The sequence below is a fragment of the Rattus norvegicus genome, chromosome 4 (genome assembly GCF_036323735.1).
Source record: "Rattus norvegicus strain BN/NHsdMcwi chromosome 4, GRCr8, whole genome shotgun sequence".
Taxonomy (NCBI): Eukaryota; Metazoa; Chordata; class Mammalia; order Rodentia; family Muridae; genus Rattus; species Rattus norvegicus.
The window spans coordinates 73191715-73212271 of NC_086022.1; the positions used below are offsets into that span (position 1 = coordinate 73191715).

The 20557-nt window shown below is 39.3% G+C and overlaps 1 protein-coding gene across 4 annotated transcripts in view; it reads right to left on the minus strand.

Moving 5' to 3' along the window:
* Tpk1 (thiamin pyrophosphokinase 1) overlaps positions 1 to 20557 on the minus strand; it is a 387559-nt gene that overhangs the window by 21590 nt on the left and 345412 nt on the right. The window contains exon 9 of one of the 4 annotated variants that reach the window (XM_039108344.2): positions 1 to 20067. This exon is cut by the window's left edge and continues 17453 nt beyond it. The exons of the other annotated variants lie outside the window; for them this stretch is intronic. Within the exon in view, the coding sequence (XP_038964272.1) occupies positions 20048 to 20067 (20 nt within the window). The 3' untranslated portion in view covers positions 1 to 20047. The remainder of the gene's footprint in view (positions 20068 to 20557) is intronic. 4 annotated transcript variants of the gene reach the window in all.

Below are 20557 nucleotides of genomic sequence, written 5' to 3' on the forward strand. Positions count from 1 at the left end.
GTATTTCTATTAATACTCCTGAAAGGATCTTAGAACAATGACTGTCACTACCAAGTAACGAACTGTTGCAAAATAAAGCATACACAGACCAAGCAAACAGCATTTTCTAAGCCACAGCGTAGCTGTAGCTCTCATTTTCTTCCCTTCTAGGACTACACTGCTGTGAGAAGAATATGCTATCTCCAGTCCAAGAGAGACACCAGGAGTATGGCCAAGGTGGATGTCTAACACAGTGTGTTAATTGGCAAAGCAGCCACATACCAGGTGCTGTGCAAACAGATCCAGTTTTAGATCAGCCAAATCTTCCCTCAGCTGCAACTCTACAGGGGCTGTTTTATACCACCAATTTAGCACCTTTGATATTTATGAGATACATGCAATGTGATACCTAGATACATATTTACATTGTAGAATAATCCAAGCTAACAACTCACATACTTTCTTGTGAAAATATTTAAGAGCACTGAGCAATTTTGAGATGTACAACATGATTAATTGTTATAGCACTGTTCTGTGAGAAAGTAAGAAGGTGCCCTCCTACACAGTCCAAACACAGCTTCGTGCCCTTTGATCAGTATTTCCCCTTTGTCTGTTCACTCCTCTTCCCCAGCAGGGCTAATCATCACTGCACATTCTAGGACCTCAACTTTGTCCCTTTCATAGTCTAAGTTACTATTCTGCAGTTGGGTTAAAATACCATGACCAAAAGCAGGGTGCAGGAAGAGTTTATTTTGGCTTGAAGTTACAAAGGGAGTTGATGACAGGAGATGATGACCAGAGCAGAAGGTTGAGTTATCACATCTGGACCACACATAGGAAGAAGAGCTTTGGAGGTGGGATGAGACTATTAACTCTCAAAGTCAACCCTTAATGATGTACTTCCTCCAACAAAGGTCCCATGCTAAAAGTTCATTAACCTTCTCAAACAGCACCACCAACTGGGAACCAAGTGCTGAAGGTCATGGGCCTAAAGGGGGCATTTTTCACCCAAACCACTACATCCACCTAGATGTTGTAGTCAGCCATACTTCCTTTCTTCTACTGACCTTAAGTTTACTGACCTTGAACCCCTGTGTAAGGTTTGAGGGTCTAATGAGATATGTATTATAGTCTGTTCTTTATGTGTTTCAGAGCAACATGTGCTCTACATTATTGGATGTATGGTCCACACATGTCTCTTGTTCTTGAGTCTAGCGTTCAAATTCACTGTCTCCATTTGACTGTTGTCCTCTCCACTGTACTTAGAGAATGTGTGACAGTACAGGTGCCATCACCGTATCCCCATCTTTATGGCTTTAGAGGTAGGAAATGCTGCATTTTTGTTTTTGAATCTATTCAGCCACTCTGCCATTATTTCAAGTAACTACAGGTAAGACTTACTACAGACATTTTACTTTTACAGATTATTTTCCAATCCTCTGTTGTTTTCTTCCAGTTTTACCAGTTTCCTTGTGAAAGAGTATGCTCATGAAGCAGTATGCTCTGAGTGAGTGCTCTGTCTTTTTCCCCTTAGCATATCTGTCAGAGTGCTTTTGTCTTTGGGGAAATCACCAAGTTTTGAAGCAAAATTCCTTGTGGCAACAGCTGATGGATAAAGCAGAACTTAGGGGTTAGAATCAATGTTTGTAAGCTGTGAACATAGTTTTACCTATCACTTTTTGTTGTCTAGCCATGGTACTGTCGATGTATGACTCAGGCTTTGTGATGTGTGTCTATTCCACTGTAGTGTTCTGTATGTTGTAGTTCTGAGTGTTATGACCTTGTTTTTACACTTTCCCATACTTTTGCTAATGTGTACATCTTTATGCTTTGAAACCCCTGTTTTTCATTTTTTTGTTGCATTTTTTAAAACTTAGTTCAGTCAAATTATGGCGTATTTCTCTAGCATGCTGTCCCACCTATGATTGATACAGATGATTTGGTATGAAAACACACAGCTGTAATACTAATAATAGGGAGGATGAGGCAGGAAGATGCTACGTTTGAGTACAGCGTGGGCTGCACAGTGAGAACCTGCCTATAAAAGGTAAAGGAAAAGAAAAGCTGCAATAGGCTTTGGGGGAGTTAAGGATGTGTACTAGGAGCTACAATCTTCCTATCATCCTTGACGTTGTTTAATGTTACCCAGGCTAAGCTGTGGCAATTTAGGGAACATCTCCAAATACTTGGTGCGTTCTTTCTTCAAATAGAAGTTCACACATGAACACGCATAAGTGAGAAACTCGAAGTTAGTGACATATCCCAGGAAGTGCAGTGGACGCTCTGACAGTTGCAATTTATCAACATAAATTTTTTGCTTAGCTGCAAAGCGTTTGTCACAGGGAGATAGGGCACTTCTTAAATTGCCTCCTGCCTTCTTTAATAGTAATCTTAGGTTTTACAATACAGATCTCTCAGAACAAAAAAGACACCTCGGTGCACAAAGAGAGAGAAAAATTCAGATTTCATGTATATCAGCAGGAATATCCCTGTGCTACTCTATTTCCCTTAGATGAAAGCTCTTTCCCCCTTCGTCAGATGTGTCAATCGATCACTTTTGCAAGAAAACAGGAAGAGGCAAGGACACTTAGCAGTAAGCAAGCCAGCTTGTGCACCATTTCACTTTCCTTTGTATCAAAGAAAAGACCTATCTGAAATCACTGTGGCTATCTTTCTGGTAGCTTCTAATAGTATTTAGTGGGGGAGGATACTCTTATTACTAGTTGCATGTAATAGTGATTACAATTTGTTACATCAGAGCAACAAATTGATTGACAATGCATATAATTAAAATGTTCCTAAAGCTGTTATCACTTGGTAAATCACATATACGTTTCTTTAAGCTACTTTAGACACGATAAACACTGTTTTTCTCATTTAAAACTAGTATCAATTTGCAGTTTAGGTATAGTTGAGATATGCTACCACACATTTTTTTAAACTACTCACAGAAATATTTGTATTTGAGGGATACAGTTGAATTCCAGTGGAAGTTTCTTTTTTTCATTTTTTTCCATCTTTATTAACTTGAATATTTCTTATTTACATTTCAATTGTTATTCCCCTTCCTGGTTTCCGGGCCAACATTCCCCTAACTCCTTCCCCTCCCCTTCTCTATGGGTGTTCCCCTCTCCATCCTCCCCCCATTACTGCCCTCCCCACAACAATCACGTTCACTGGGGGTTCATGTTCACTTGGTCCTTGGCAGGACCAAGGGCTTCCCCTTCCCCAGTGGAAGTTTCTAATAGAGTAAATCAGTTGGAACCTGGGCTCAGATCTCCTTAATGTTAAAGACCAAGTTTGCCTGACTGCAACCAGCAACCCTCACTGAAATTACCTGCCCACCAATCTTACATTTAATACTGCTATTCATAATGCCCAAGTCTTGAGTTATTTTCCTCTACTATTATAAGACACTTTGACTTAGATAATATAGAACTGATCCAATAATTTGCAATTTTATTAAGCTTCCTGCTATCAGCTGGACTTCCACTACCGTGATGACAAAACCAACATTGTCTATAATCCCTCTTTGTATTTGCAAATTTATCTGTCAGTGGTCCCTAGCTGTAGTAAAAAGACTGCCAGTATGGTCCTCTCTGCTGTAAAGACCAGAAGCTGCCTATAGAGGTCACCTCCTAAGTCCCAAAACACATGTCCTAAAAAACAATTAATGTGAGAAATGAACTCCAATCAACTGGCCAGAAAATAGTGAGACTAACTTGTGTTATATAAGAGGACTCGAGGTGATGAGATCTATCTGTAAAGCAGAAGAGGTCAGAATGATGACAAGTGGAAAGTGACCCAATGCTGCTGGCTTGGAAGGTAGAGAAGAGAAAAAACCACCACCACCAATACCACCTCCAATTTGAAGTAGATTTTCCAAAGTAACATTCAAAACAAGATTTCACTTCTATAGTGGGTTGGTCTGATGCTGCTTATATTCAAATGCTAGATTCTGTGCCCCAAGTTGTGTTGTTTCAAGACAAGCAGATCCTCGTCTATACTATCTTTTGTTGTATAAACCTTACCTACCATGTTACCAGTGATTGGTTAATGAAGCTACAGGAGCTGGGTGGAAGAGAGATAGATGGGGCTTCAGTTCCTTGGCTGAGGTCTGAGGCAGAGACCACAGGGAGGAGGAAGAGTCAGAAGGAGGAAGGTCCGAAGGTGTGAGCACAGGGCCATGAGGGTAGGTCAGTTGGAGTAGGAGCGACCCACGGAGAACACTGCAAGTGATATCTTGGGATTACTGACAGAGAAGTAGAGAAAATATCATAGAGGAATGATACCTGCCAAATTCTAATGCTTTAAGGCTTATTATAAATATAGAGATTTTGTGTCTTTTATTTGGGAACTAAATGATTGAAGGTGGTGTAGAAATCTGTAAATAATATTTGCTACAATATACTTCCTTCTCATAGCAGCTACAGGAAGTGAAAAGAAAATTATCACTCTGGCATAAACAGAGAAACTGAGGTAGGTAAAGTCTAACTGATTTATGATTAGCTAGGAGCCAACAGTGGGTCTGTGTCTAGAACTCAGGACATCTCACTAAATCAACGTTTATTACTCAGTGTCGACTACCTACAAAACACGGCATTGCAATTTTTATCAGAATGCTAGTTAGTAGAAAAGGCCACACAGATGCAGAATGCCAAACTGTTGTGCAAGGGTGGGCTTCCAAAGCAAATGATGCACAAAAGAACAGGAACAATTAGGAGTTATTATCTGTTTGGGGTTATAATATCCCCATTATATCTATTTTCCATTCTCAAGTCTTTCCAGTTTTCTATCTAGAACTGTTACTAGACGATAAAATGTATTGGCTTTCTGTCCTTGACAGCTGTTCACAAACTTCTATCCTTTAACTTTTTTCTCAGACACTGCAAGATGACATGGCAAGAGTCCTGACCAGAATATCACCTTAATCCCGTGGCAGTGTTCTCTCTCCTTTCACTCTGGGCCCTGCTACGCACAGTACAACAGTTGATCAGAAGCCTTAGCATCTGATCCTGTTAGGAAGGCAGCCCTACCCCCCGCAACAGAACCTGCATTTTACCAAGACATAATACAATGTGAGTACTGTGGGAGGCATTGCTTCATGAATCAACCCCTCCATTTTCCACCATTGGTTTCCTTGCAGTCTTTCTCCCTCCTTTCCTTCTTCAAGCAATGCAGATGGACTATTAGGAACAGATGAGAAAACACGGTGACCCTTCCAATGACTAGCTCTCAGGTCATCTCACTTTGGTTTCCCTGCTCAGCGTGTTCTCGAACATTAATGCTATGTTCTTTTTATGTTTTATTTTCTTGTTTCTTTATTAAAACTTTACTTATATGCTGGCATAATTGGACAACATGGACAGTATGTGCAGGCATGTATATATATGTATATGTATATGTATATGTATATGTATATGTATATGTATATGTATATACTCTCACTCACTGGTGTAGATTAAATAGTTTGGTGAAATTAGGTCAACTTTTAAGACTTCCACGGTTACTAAACTGAGTGAAAATGAATGCCCTCCACAGGTATGTGGTGCCTTACTATTTTTGTGTGCCTACTCTAATCATATACCAATTCAAGGTCACACACATTTGTATATTCCTGCTTAGTGGCTCAGTTGACCTGTACCAGGCCAATGCAGCATCCTAAGCACTGCACTTACCTTCAAAGATAAAAACAGGGGCTGGGGATTTAGCTCAGTGGTAGAGCGCTTACCTAGGAAGTGCAAGGCCCTGGGTTCGGTCCCCAGCTTCGAAAAAAAAAAGAACCAAAAAAAAAAAAAGATAAAAACACCACACATATAGTACATAGACACAAAATTCATGAGGACAGGTACCTAAAGCCATGGGCCAATTGAGTCTCAGAATGGCTAGCCTGTGTGTAGTGGTATATTAAAGACAAAGAAAAGGACAAACCAGTCAATGGAGGCCAAGAGACTCATCACCATCTAGTGTCACAAATAAGCTTGGGACAGTGAGGAACCAGAAGACAAAATAGAACCAGATTCTTTCCTTCATCCAATGACTTTCTGAAGGCATGTTGTACGACAAGGCATGAGAACAGACTTTGAGCAACTCACTCACTTGTGATTGGATGCTGTGCTATTCATCAGGTCTGCCTCTTATGAAGAAAAATGGTGAGCATAAAAGAAAAGAAGCACTGTGAAAACGGGGGTGTATCAAAAGGTTAATGTGCTCTGCAGCCCACTTCTGACAGATCACCTAGCAGCCACACAATCTGTTTACCTGATCCATGCTGACAGAACTGTCCCGCTTCACCTTTGGAAATGGGCCATTACTTCTGGTGACAGATTATGAATTGTGGGATACGGCCGGCACCTGGCCAGACAAGGAAGAGTTCATAAATCAGACTCAAGAAGAAATACGTCACTGGCATCCTTGAGATTTCCAAGAGTGGGGGTGGGGTGTGAAAGACATGTAAGAGGAAGTCAGTTCAGTCTACATGAGTATATGTATGCTGATGTGTTGGACATGGTGTGAGGACTGTTGATTTTCAAAATATCTTTGTTAAGATTCTAAAAAGGAACTACAGACTTAAAAAAAAATCTCCCTAAAGAGTTTTGTTTTCCCACACTATTTTGAGCCTTCTAATGAAAATGAGATGAAAGGAATTATCTCAACAAAAAGCATAAGTGGTTAATTCTCCAGAGTTATTTGGTCTATTTTACAAATAATCAAGGGAATAGCTACAATATGGTAGCTGATACTACACAAATTACTAAATGGGTAGGAATCAGTGAAAGTACGCATTTAGGAGCGTGTGAAAATAGCCAGGAAAAAAAGTCAACTAGAATGAAATAATGCCACATGAATATCCGCAGGGACAAATACTCCAAAGCCCTGGAAGAAGAAGGGCTTCAACTTCGTGTTTTGTGATGTTGGCATGAAACACTCAAATATTTTCACATCATTTATTAGCTGAAAACACATTCTAGTGTATACAAAAAGCCAGAAAATGATATTTTGTAGAGGGATATTAAGTGAAGAAAAGGCTGTTCTTTTCCCGATTCAGTCCAGGTTGATTAAACGCACAATGCCAGGGAGCTGAGAGACACTCTCCAGCTTCCCCATACCCAGCCTTTACTCTGCAGAGTGGACACTGTGCTCTCAGCACTTTCTCAGCAGCAAGGCAGTGACGACCCCACATGCTTTTGAAAAACAAATAAGACTAAGTAAATGTAGAAAGCATTAGTGTGATCATTATTGCTATTATAGAACAATCATTTTATTATTAGAATAATTGTATCGTTATGTTTTGATTATAACATAAGGTACAGAAAGTAGAGAAAACTTTTATAATAATAAAAGATATGCCAAAAGATTGTCTTTATGATGAAGTCCCATTTCTAATAATATACTGTTTATCTAATGGCTGCCTCAGGGTTTTCTAGAGTCCTGATAAATCTATCTTCATTATTTTCAAATATGAAATACTATATTTTTCCTATTCATTTTGAATATTAATGACTTAAGCTATGAAGCCAAATCAGATTCTCCTGTTCAGTGCCACAAAATACTATATATATATATCTTTTTTATTTTAGTGCATTTGTGACCTTCACCAGCATCTTTTCCACTAGCAGCCAAAAATATCCCCAGGCTGAGTCTCACGTTTTAGGCCAATAAGAACTTCCTCTCAATGGTTGCCTCTGATTATCCAGGTAAGGATTAGCAGCCCAGAAAGATGCTTTTAGTGAGTACTAAAAGGACAAGAAGCCCCCTTATGGAGATGGTCTATTACACCCCCAATTACATCTCCCTTCACCTGCCTCAGTCTCTCCTTCAGATGACTTCTTCAGTGTGGAAATTTATTGCTAAGGCCACATACCTCACTTGTGTGGTTTCTGACCCCTTTTGTTACTTCTGCATCTAGATCCAGATCTGCACAACCTATGCGTCTGCAGGCATGTGCCCCGGCCCAGCATGTCCCTGGGAAGTTCCGGCTCACTTTTTAGTTCTTAGTCAAAACGCCCCATTCCGTGAGGTAATTTCAATGGTGCAGTTTATTTTTGTTAACATATGTTCTCAAGGTCTAGTTGTTTTATGCTTTGATTTCTTTTAAAACAAAGTTTTGGCATTTTATCTTTTCAGTAGTAATATTCATTCCAGCACGAAGCATACCCAAACTACTTGTATGGGTCAATCTTCCGCATATAGATTACATCTACATGCTAATGTGTGATGTGGTTTAGAAAGGCTATGGGCCCTTTAGAGTGTGCAGCCTGGGTGGAGGAAGGATGCTGCAGAGGGCAGCAGGTTTATGGCCTCACCCCATTTCCTTCTTGCTCTCTTCAACTTCCAGTATGTGGAGAAAAGTGTCATGAGCCAGTGTCCTGCCCCCTGCTGCCATGCCTTCTCCATCGTGACGAGTTTTGACCCTCTGGAACCATGAGACGAAGAGTCTTCTCTTTTCTAACTTGCTTTTGGTCATGGTGCTTACACAGCATCAGAAACCAAGGAAAATCGCATGTGTACAACAAAGCAACCAAGCGGTTACTGATCAATGAGTTCTCTGATTGTTTAGCTACTCAGGAGTATGGCTACAAGCAACATTTATTATGAAAACTAATTTCTCTACTTTAGGAAAAATAATTTAAGGTTGATTATAAAAATTATCTTTAGTCAGGTATTCTTGACTGGATTCTTTATCCTACTTATAAAACATGCTGAATTCTATAAAGAACAACTTCGAGATGTAAGAGATGTGAAAGGTGAGGCATACTTAAGTTCATGAAGAGCTTAACTACTTAAGTAAATAATGATTCAATATAAATAGAAGATGTTAGAAGTTAGTGTGTATGTCGAATGAGTTGTACAGAAGGAATTGCTTCATAATCCACTACACTAGAATTGCACAGAGAAGCTGATACAAGCTGCTTCTCAAATAGTGAGTAGCTTTAGATTAGAAAGTCAGTAGACAGTATTGGGAACATAATTGCTCCGCCTACTAATATTTCTGCATCATCAAACCGCAGAAAGCCAGAAAACACTCCCTAATTCTATACTATCTGTGCTAATCTACTGTTAACATCAGAACCTTAGAAATCCATTTAAGATAACATTAAGAGGTGTGAGCCAGGCATCGTGCTGACTCCAGGCCTGTAATCCCAGCACTCAGGAGGAGGACATTAACAATGTGAGATTTCCATGGATTCCATGCAAAATTTCAGGTTATCCTGGGATTCAGAGTGAGACTCTGTGAGACAGGTATTGTGGTACACATCTGTAATCCCAGCACTTGGGAGGCAGAGGCAGGCAGATCTCTAAGTTCAAGGACATCCTGGTCTACAGAGTGAGTTCCAGAACAGCTAAGGCTGCACAGAGAAACCGTCTTGAGAAACCACCATCATAATCGCAACCACAACCACAACCAAACCAAGCCAATTCAAACCAAACCAAACTAAAGCAAACCAAACCAATACCTTCCCTTCAAATAGCTGGGGATGTAGTAGGCATAAACTTGACAGATTTGCAGGAACCACAAGGTGAAACTGATAAAAATGAAAAGCCCTCCTGAGAGAAGGAGGCAAATGGAAAGAGACAGATGTTCATGTTCACAGGGTTCAATATTGTTAGAAGATCATTGGAATTGTATTATCTCACTTCAAAGATTACAAAACTATTGTAACTCAGACACATGGTACATGAGTAGAGACAGGCATCGAGAACAGCAAATCACAGTAGAAAATTCAGAAGCAGACACAGACATATGTGGACTGAGGCTGTTAAGAAGCCATTGGCTAGTCATATGGAAAAAATTACACCTTTGAATGCATCATTCATACAATCCACATATAGATATACCATAGATTTAAATTTAATAGCAGAAGCTGTGAAACTTCAGGAATGTAAGACAATAAAAGACCTCTTGGGTTACACAAAGAGAGTGAACTAGGACAACATCAAACATTTGAACTTTGTCAGGATGTTTGCTCCTTAAAAGAAAAGAACTAACCATGTGAAACGAGTCAGACTGGGAAGTGTAAAGACTCCCTTCTTCTAAGAAGGGCTTAGATGCAGAATATAGAAGGTAGAACTCATTAATAAGGTGGCACACAATTCATTAAAAAATTGGACAAAACATTTGGACCATGCTTTTCAACTGGAGAATGAATGATATTTTGAGCTACATGTACATTTCTGTCATTGTGAGTGACAGTCCTGTGTGGAAATGGTAGCTGTTCTTTTACTGGCACATTTCAGACAGATATAGAATGACATCCAATGATACCCCAAGGCTTTAGTACTTTGTTAAATGCCCTGGACAACAATTACTGATTGGTTAGGGCTTTCCCAGACAAGAGTATAGGTGGGCAAACTTGTATCCTGGAACAATCAACTACAAACTATTAAATGTAAGAAGCTGATAACACTATGTAATATAAAAATATCAATATAATAAAACAAATATTTATAAGGTCCTCTAGTATTGGAGAAGCCTTCAAGTTTAAAAATGTGTTATAGGTTTTTTTTTTATTACAGTGTATTGTTATTCCTCTTTCCCCCAATCTTCGCCAGCAAAACCTAGTCATTCAATAAAAAATGAATGAGTAAAGAAAACGTGGTTCACATATGCAACAGTACCTTATTCAACAATAACGAATGAAATCATGACATCTGTAAGAAATGGGTGGAGTTATAGCTCATTATACTAAGGCAGGTGATTCGGAAATACAGGGATTATATGTCTTATGTCGTCTCCCTCTATTTCTTTTCCCCACCATCTTCTCTTCTTTTCTACACATATGTGCGCACTCGTGCACACACATACACACACACACACACACAAACACACAAACATGCCCATGCCCATGCATACACACATACGTGTGTGTTCACATACAATTTTTGCACTTACATGAAAGTACATATGGATGTTGAACAGGAACTTTGGAAGGAAGAGTAATAAAGGGGATAAAGTAGGAATAAGAGAGGATTATAGAATACATGTGATGTAAATGAAGGAGAGATTAACTGGAGGAAAGAAGGAGGTAGATAGAAGGGAGGGAGAATGACATTTATGAGTGACAAATGCCACACCAAAACTTTCTAGGATATCTAGAAAATCAATACAAAATTATAAAACCGTACATATTATCAGCACACTGTATTGGAACTAGTTAAAATAGTTAGCTCTCTTTTATACAATTCCTGTGCACGGTAAATCAGTTAGAGCTGTACATTTGAGATAAGATAATATTTTTAATGATACAGGAAATATTTTCAAGTAGAAAAAGTACTGTGGAAGAACATTCATTACTGTCACTTTTTAGCTAAAAATATAGAAATACGAAAAGACAGAAAATATTTTAAAGAGGTAAATACTGTAATTTAGGAACAGTTATCCATAAAAGTTTGACTGTAATGAGACTTCAACTTTTTTTCTATTTTTAGTTACTTTCTTTACTTAAGGGTAGTTAGAAAGCAATAAAATAGTATAGGTGCTTCTTAAGGGGACAATCTATAGTATTTCCTTCTGACAGCAAGTGCAAAGTACTTACTGATGTGAAGTAAAACAGTTAGTTACCTCAGACTGCTACTGTCCCTTCTACAAGAGAAACATTCGCAACGCTTGAATACATTTTTTATTTGAATACATTATTTTAAATATTTGTTCATATGTTGAAAGAAGGTCGTAGTTTATGTAAATGCTCATCTATTCATTTATTTCTTGACATGACAAATATTTTTAAATGGTGAGCAAAAACATTCTGGAAGGACTCTTTTCAAAATCCTCTGAGCATTACCAAAACTCAGTTAGAATGACACATAAAATATAACAAAAAGCTAGAACAACATTTCTCCCTTTGTGTCATAAAACAGATAACATGAGCTTACACACACACAGTATAGGAAGCGAATGAGAACTTTTCATGATGTTGCTCGATAAATGTCACCACTGCCAACCTCAACAACTTTCCAAGGCATCTTAAAATGGCAATTGGTTGGCTCTTTCACACAAATAGTTCTATTTACTCGAAGGCACAGTCTCAGTATGGGGGAGAAAAGTTTGCTTGCTTTTTCTCTGTTCCAGAGTGACAACCATGGCAAGCTATTTCTCTTTGACATCCAAGGTCAGGGTCACTCCAGCATCTATGTCTGTAGCATACTACCCAGAATGAGCCTGGTTTGATCTATTTCAATGACTTCAAGAGACTTGCTTGGGACCTCCACTCCCGCCCCCTCCAGTTTGATTCTGATAATTTACTAGTAAATGTTCTACAGAATGTGTAAACTCAGTTTGAGTGTCAGGTTTCTTTCTGGTAAGCATACCACAGAGTGTACATTCATCCAAAGAAACAGCCCACTGTAGATAGCAAATGAAAAACTACCTCCACCATATTTGACATTGGTAACAACTGGAGGGATTAGTTCTTTCTATCAGTCACCCATTACTGACACCCTGCATTTAAAAGAAACAAGACTTTGGAACTGTTGAAAATTTGGCTCCTATGCAGGACACTAGATTGATGCTTTGGATGAGAATGGCCCCATGGGCTCATACATTTGAATGTTTGGTTCTTGGTTGGTGGAGCTGTTATAAGAAGGTTTAGGAGGTGTGTCCTTGTTGTAAAGGTGTGGGCTTTGAAGTTAAAAAAGCTCACACCAGGCACACTTCCTGCCTGAACTTGTGAGTCAGAATGCAACAGAAAAGCAACAAAGACAAATATTTTCTACATTTCATTATCATACAAATACCATTCTAGACAGATGGAAAATAAGAAAAACCACCCATAATTGTCATACTTAAATTAAATATATGTTCCTATACTTGTTTTTCATGCATATAATTAAAGTTTTTGGTACATTCAATGACAGCAATATATTTCTATTTTTGAACTTTAGGTCAATTTTTCAAATTTTTAAAAACATATCACTGAGAGGCATTCTTCTTCAATGTGGTGATGTGACCTTTTAAGAGGATGTGGTTGGAGAGAGGTTAGGAACTCTGTTTTTTAACACTTCTTTCCTGATTCTGTTATCAAGTGACTGAGTCAAATTTTCAGGTCAGTTCTGCTCCATGGTGAGGCATTCTTGCTGAAGTGCTTATAGCTTCAAAGCTGTGCCTGACAATTGAAAATTGCTGTCATTCACTAACCTCTAAGAGGACTATGCTATTTGCCTTTTTTATTTTTATTTTTTTTTAATGTCTAATTCTGTTTTTTTGGATTGCTCCTTTTCTGCTTCCTGATGTCTAGACTACTCACTTCTTTTTTTTCCCCCCTTAGGATGCAGATTTTTTTTCATAGAATGTGTAACGCAAAGCAGTGGGAGTCCTAAAACAAGCTGTATTTATTAAGTGAGGAGCTGTTACAGATGTAAACTCTAATGAAGACCATGACAGCTGTTGAATAGGGTATGTATAGGGTGGTATATGGAAACTTCCTGTCTTGTGTTCTTTTGTTTATGTTTTCAATCAGCTTATTGATAGTTTCTTCTTTTATTTAATAGTAACTAGTTCTTTTTAAAACTGACTTAGCGAGTCTGTAATTTTGAAATTCTCTTTGGATCTTCTTTAGTTGACAGTCTATGTTTACTGTCACTGTTTTTATCTTTTTGAGTTAAGTCTTTATTCAGAAAGACACTGGGAAGATTACTCAGTTGGTAAGTACCCAATATGCAAGGCTTAGGATATGAGTTTAAGTGCCAGCATTCATATACAAAAGCAGCCCCAGGTGCCCACGTACACTATAATCCAGGGCTAGGGAGGAAGACACAGGATGAGTTAGCTGCTCTAGCTAATAGGCGAGTTCTAGGCCAAATGAGAGACCGCTTCAAAAACAACCTACAGATGACTTTTAACGAAATACACATATAGATATGTATCTGTATTTGTGTCTACAGAAACACATGTCCACAAACACAGGAGCCTGCACACACACACACACACACACACACACACACACACACACACACACACTCAGGGGTGGGTAGGAAGAGAAGCACAGTACAATGTGGGTGAACAACACTTTTTTTTCCTTTTATTGGATTATTTATTTATTTATTTATTTATTTATTTATTTATTTATTTATTTTAAATGTTATCCCCTGTCCAAGTTTCCCCTCCAGAAACCTGCTGCTATCTCATCCCCCTCCCCCAGCTTCTACAAGGATGCTCCTACACCCACTCACCTACTGCCACCTCCCCACCCTGACATTCCCCTACACTGGGGGCATCAAGCCTTGACAGAACCAAGAGCCTCCCCTCCCACTGATACTTGACAAGGCCATCCTCTGCTATATATGCGGATGGAGTCATAGGTCCATCCCTGTGTACTCTTGGGATGGTGGTTTCATCCCCGGGAGCTCTGAAGGGTCTGGTTGGTTGATATTGTTCTTATGGGGCTGCAAACCCCTGTGAACAACACTCTTTAGCAACTGTCTCTCCATGTAAACATCCACTTACACAACTATGATATTCTTTAGAACAAGTCCCGCATTTCTTAGATAAAGCTTATGAGGAATGGAGTACCGCATACTGAAGATCACAACAGGCAGCTTTCTTCCTGTGTTTTCTATCATGGAGCTTTCTGGTATCACTTCTCTCATGTGGACTTTACTCAATTGTTTTTATCCAAACATGTATTTTAAAGTAAGTTTTGTTTTATACATATGCTTATTTTTAGCTATTTCTTGTTTTTTTTTGTTTTTTTTTGTTTTTCCTTTTCTTTTTTTCGGAGCTGGGGACTGAACCCAGGGCCTTGTGCTAGCTAGGCAAGCGCTCTACCTCTGAGCTAAATTCCCAACCCTGCTATTTCTTGTTTTAAGAAAATATACAATAAACATCTTTTACGCACAAAATATGTATATCATAATCTAGACCAAAACTTCCTAAATATTCCTATATTTATCAATTTTGTATCCCTTCCAATTCCCATAGCTGTGTGCAAGGACTGGCTTCCTGACTTGAATGAAAATGTCAAGAGGAGTTAATGTCCAGAAGTAGGGCCTGGGAATCAGTCAGAGTCAGTGGTGCTGTCTTGGGCAGGAGTCTTCCTGGATCCATAGAAGCCCAAACCATGGTTGCTACGTCCCTCAGCAATGTGTAGCTGCTGTTCTTGTACATGGCCCAGACTAATTGGATAAATACATTTCGTCAATACGAAATGAACACAGTCCCTTCCTCTTCAGCCATCTTGACATTACTACCAATCAATCCAGAGGTTGTTCCAATGTGGAATGGGATTTTAACTGCCCCATTTGCTTTTCTTAGATCAATGTGATGGCTGCAAACTGCAATAAAGGAATAATTCAAAGGCATTTAACATTTAAACAAAAACAGACAGTGGGGGAAAAAGAAATGCATCCAGTGTTAGACTTTCAACCCCTTCATCTTTCGCCTGCAGTTCTTACTATCCTCCTTTCCAAAGACATTCTTTATTTGCTTACATTATGATAGTTTTTGAAATATCTGTTGAAAGTCATATTTCAAAACCGTTAAAGCATCTTTCGAAAAACAAGGCTAAAGTCACTCTACCTTTATTCCTAGGGCATGTTTGCCTATATACTTTTTATTTTTTTCCCTGGTGGAACAACTGGTGTCTGTTGGTATCTTCCTGCCCATTGCCAACAGAATTTTTTAAGTATCCTGAATGTGGTATGACAAGGAAATGCAAGTAAGTTGTTTGAAATTATTACTAAAGTAGAAAAGTGCTATATATTTTCACAGGCAGGGGTGCTTAGAATCCAACTCATATAGTGATATGATTTAGTATTCCAGAAGACAAAACAGTCAGCAACAGGTTAAAAATCCGAGCACTACAGGGGATAGCTATGCAGATGTGTTTGGAAGAGAAAAGGGGGGGAGGTTGTTGGGATAATGGTAATGGTAGTAGTGGATTGTATATTCAAATACTGGTTGCTGTACTGTCAGAGTGGAGTACAGGACCCCGGTATTCTTATTTTTATGAAGCATCATCATCTCCAGGTATTCTGTAAGCATCTTCTCCATCACATTCTGATTGGTCAATAAAGAACTGAATGGTCAATCGCAAAGCAAGAGAAGATAGGTAAGACAGAATGGCAGAGAAAGGAACTCTGGGAAATAGCAGGAGATTTGCCAGTCAGACTCAGAGGAAGAAACAGATGCCAGCACTGAGGAGAGGTAACAAGCCGCATGGCAGAAGATAGATTAGAATAAATGGGTAAATTTAAGCTAAACAAGATAGTTGGAAACAGGTTTAAGCCGTAAAGCCTAGGCTTCATAAATAACAACAGTCTGTGTCATTATTGGGTGGTTCGTGGGTTCCAGACAGTCCAGTAGGAAATATGAATGGATATATGAAAGAGGAACAACGTAGAGTAGAGGTTCTAGCCCTTTCTGTGTGGAGAGTGAACTCTTAAAGGTCATGGGACTGCGTTTAGTGATGATCATTTTAAATAGTTCTCAGGATGATGTGCTAATTTGTTGACAAAAGACCAAACTAGTGCTGTTGTTTTCTGAAGCGGTTATATAAGTGAAGCCATATATAATTTTATATAAAGAAATTACAATAATAGGACAAAACAAAGTTAGAAACAAAATCCCAATACTGTGAGAATGACTTTTCTATTAAAGTCATTGGTAGCAGCTGAGTAAAACGTAAAACAGGGAAGTCTACAATTTCCTTACTCTCCTTTTAAATGTCTTTATCAATGACAAGCAGAGGAGAATATAGAGTTGCTCTTTATTTCTGGACCCTGATTAGGCTGTCAATTTTACTGGAAAAGCTTTCAAATATTTTTTTTAAAGGAACTGAGCAGCATGGGACTTAGGCAAGGGATCTGTGCAGGTGAGTGGACAGCTGAGAAGGAGAGAATCAGAGCAGCCCCAGAATCTTTATTCATCTTCCCAGGATGGAATCAAACTTGCCACACACAGGCTCAGAGGACCTGGAGACATATGTGGACACGGAGGCCAGTTCAGTCTGCCTTATAGCTCTCACATTCTGACGAACAGGCATCTTGGAAGGAAGAAGAGACTTGTAACTACTGTCTTCTTATATTCAGATGATAAGGGAGGGGCACACAAGCTATTTAGAATGCCTGAACTGGCTTCTGACAAAGATTCACTCTCTAAGTAATGAATGGTTGATTTAAAATGCCCATTTGGTTTATTGGGTCTGTTATTTCGAATGGATCAATTTCGTCTTATCCTTTGTGTGAAAAACCATGAATTTAAAAGGGTGGATTTGGACATAAATGGCCCAGGTAGAACAATGAAAGATGTGACTAGTAGGAAAATTACTTTGTTTGCGGGGAGGCAAATCTATCAGAGAAAGTTCTAGATAAAGACGTGTGCAAAGGTTGTTAGTTCCTTAGAGGGAATTCCTTTAGACACACAGCTGACATGGGTACCCATCTCAGCTGTCCCTAGGGTACTGAAGGGAAGTACTTCTAGCTGTTGCCCCGGAGCAGAGGCCATGAAGGAACTGAGGAGCCACAGTGAGGGAGGAGTCAGTCTCCTAAACTCAACTCACCACTGGCGGAGTCCGGTGCATATTCCTTTGTGAAAGAAACCTGTCCTGAATCAGAGCTACTGCTCTTCTGGGCCTACTTCCATGGAATGAATTCTGGTGGCTATGCTCCCAGGGAAGGCATCTTCGAGGAAGTAATTACATGTGTAATGAAAAGAGACTTAAAGCGTGTTACAGGAGTCTAGGGGCCAGGATATTGCCTATCCATTGTCTTTTTGTCTCTGTTCTTATTTTCTAATTAAATGGTAAAAATCACATCTGCAGAATTCATTATCTCTGGCTCAGTAGTTTCTCTTCTAAGCATTTATCTTTTAAAAAAAAGTCAAATGCAGAGATAAAACACATTGCATGTATGTGCTGGTCACACCGTTATTCATAACAAAAAAAGCATCTAACTGTCCAAGAGAAATCAACATAATACTCCACTCAAGGACCACACATCGTGAGCATCACCTACCAGCATATGATTATATCAGCCTTAGGTCCACTCAAAGACAATAGGTTAATGTGTACACAAGCATTGTTATACACATTAGAAGCATGAGGGGAAATACATGAAAATTACATAATGACTACATTATATTGTAATTCTGAATACAGAATTTCCCTCATTTTTCTGGCCATCTCAAATTTTCTCTAGTGACCATGTACTAGCACATAAATGTGAATACCAGAGACTTGGGAGGTGAGAGACTCTCAGGACTCAAAGGGAGGGACCTTAGATGAAATGTCCTACAGTGGGGAGAGGGAACTTGTGGAGTCCACCTCCAGTAGAAAGACAGGACATTATGTGGAGGGATGGGGTTGCCATCCCACAGTCAAAAACTCTGACCCAGAATTGTTCCTGTCTGAACGAACTGCAGGGTCAAAAGTGGAGAAGAGCCTGAGGGAAAGGAGGTCCAGGGACAGCCCAAAGTGGGATCCAGCTCAAGGGGAGGACCCTATTACTGATACTATGGTATGCTGACTAACAGGAGCCTAGCATGACTGACTGCCTTCCGAGAGGCCTATCAAGCAGCTGAAAGAGTCAGATGCAGATACTTACACCCAAGCGATGGAAAAAAGCTGGGAACCTCTGTGGTTGAATTAGGGAAAAGCTGGAAGAAGCTGAGGAGGAGAGTGACCTCATAGGAAGACCAGCAGTCTCAACTAACCTGGACCCTCAAGATCTCTCAGACACTGGGCCACCAACCAGGCAGCATACACAAGCTGAGATGAGGCCCCCAACACATATATACCAGAGGACTCCTGGGTCTTGACTCAGTGAGAGAGGATGCACTTAACCTTCAAGAGACTTGAGGCCCCAGGGAGTGAGTAGGTCTGATGGGGTGGGGGTGGAGGGTTGCAGGGTGGGAACATCCTTTTGGATGAGGAGATATGGGATATGGAACAGTCAGAGGGCGGACCAAGAGGGGGGAAATGACTGGACTTTAAAAGTAGTTTAAAGAATTAAAAAATAAAAAAAGGTACTGTACATACAGTATTTCACTGGAAACCAAAGTTTTAGTTTAATGTAAGTTCAGTCAAACTATTTATTATGTGGCTTGCTGAAGTTCCTAATGTAAAGAGTTGAATTCCATACAACTGTAGCATCTATTCTAAAAAGAACAGCAGCAAACTACTTATGTGCAGTCTGGTTTAGAATGCCTTGCCTAGCTCTTGGCTAGACATTTTAAGATTGTCACTGTTGACCTATAGCTCCTACATAGAACCTTACAGTGGGGTGAGAGAAGCTGGTGGAAAGTGAAAAACCACCAAAGCTCATTATACAGATGCATGAAATTGTCACAGAATAAAACATGATGAAAATAAAAAGAATTCATGATAAAGCCCTGTTACTGACCTCAAGCATGCCACTTATGGTAGAAGCATGATACTCAGATCCAAAAAATTTCAGGAATACAATGAAATCAAATATAAATACTGTACTGCCGAGCTCAGGAGACAGGAAGGGTGTTCTGTCCAGGCTGATAAGATCTTTGCTCACAACCTTTTGGGCATGCATTCACTACTTCCTTACTTATTAAGGAATACTTGGATTTATTCTAAAATCAAACACATAAACTAAACAAAAACTTAAAAATTGCTGTCTTTAAACCAATAAAAATATAAGAAAACTTTTGTAAATAGTAACTATCTTATTCATCTCTAAGTTTTTGCCATTCGATCTGTGATTATTTGCAATGCTGCCCACCCATTTAACGTAGTAAGTACTATGAATATGTTATCTTTTGTTTAATTATATATTTCTGTACTTTAAATATTATTTCTTCCAGTTCTAAATGTTTGTGTTTAATTTCTTTCTGGGTGGCTTCTTTTCTTTTCTTTTTTTGTGATTTGGTTGCTTTATTTTGCTGGCCTAAAGAAATCCCACCGGACTCTTCGAAGCGCAATGGAGACTGTGGTGTGGAGTAATGTAACTATGGAGGGAGGCGTAACTATATCGGACGTCCTCCCTCCAGGCCCTCCTCGGCTGTGCCTCACTGCCTCTTCCCACGCTCTTCTTCTGAGCAGTAGGACAGCCGCAGCACACACAGGTCAGTTTCTCAACACTCTGAGATCTTCGTCATATTTCATTATGTTCCTCTCAGGTGACCTGCAAAGTAGGAACAACGGGAACAACAGGAAATGGCAGTCTCAGATACGGGCCAGGAAACTTCTGTTGCACCACCCGCATGTCAGAAGCTTAAGAAAATGTCCTTTTCATGCTTCAGTTTGTTTTCCAGTCGAATACATACATTGCTTATGTTCTTAAATAAAAAAATACTTTATGTGGATGAGTGTTTTTCCTGTATGTAGGTCTATATACCAGGTACATTAAGTATCTACAAGGGTCAGAAGAAGGCACTGGATCACCTGCAATGGGAGTCACAGCTGGCTCTGAGCTGCCCTGTGGGTGTGGGAAACAAACACATGTCCTCTGTGAACAGTGATTGTTCTTACTAATGAGCCACCTCTCCAGCCCCTGTTATTTATGTATTTTAATCAGATATTCAAACAGTCAATTTACAGAACCGAACTACATGATGCCTAAACCCACATGTATAAATGTATAACTTTATAGAGATACCTAGAAACCATATTAA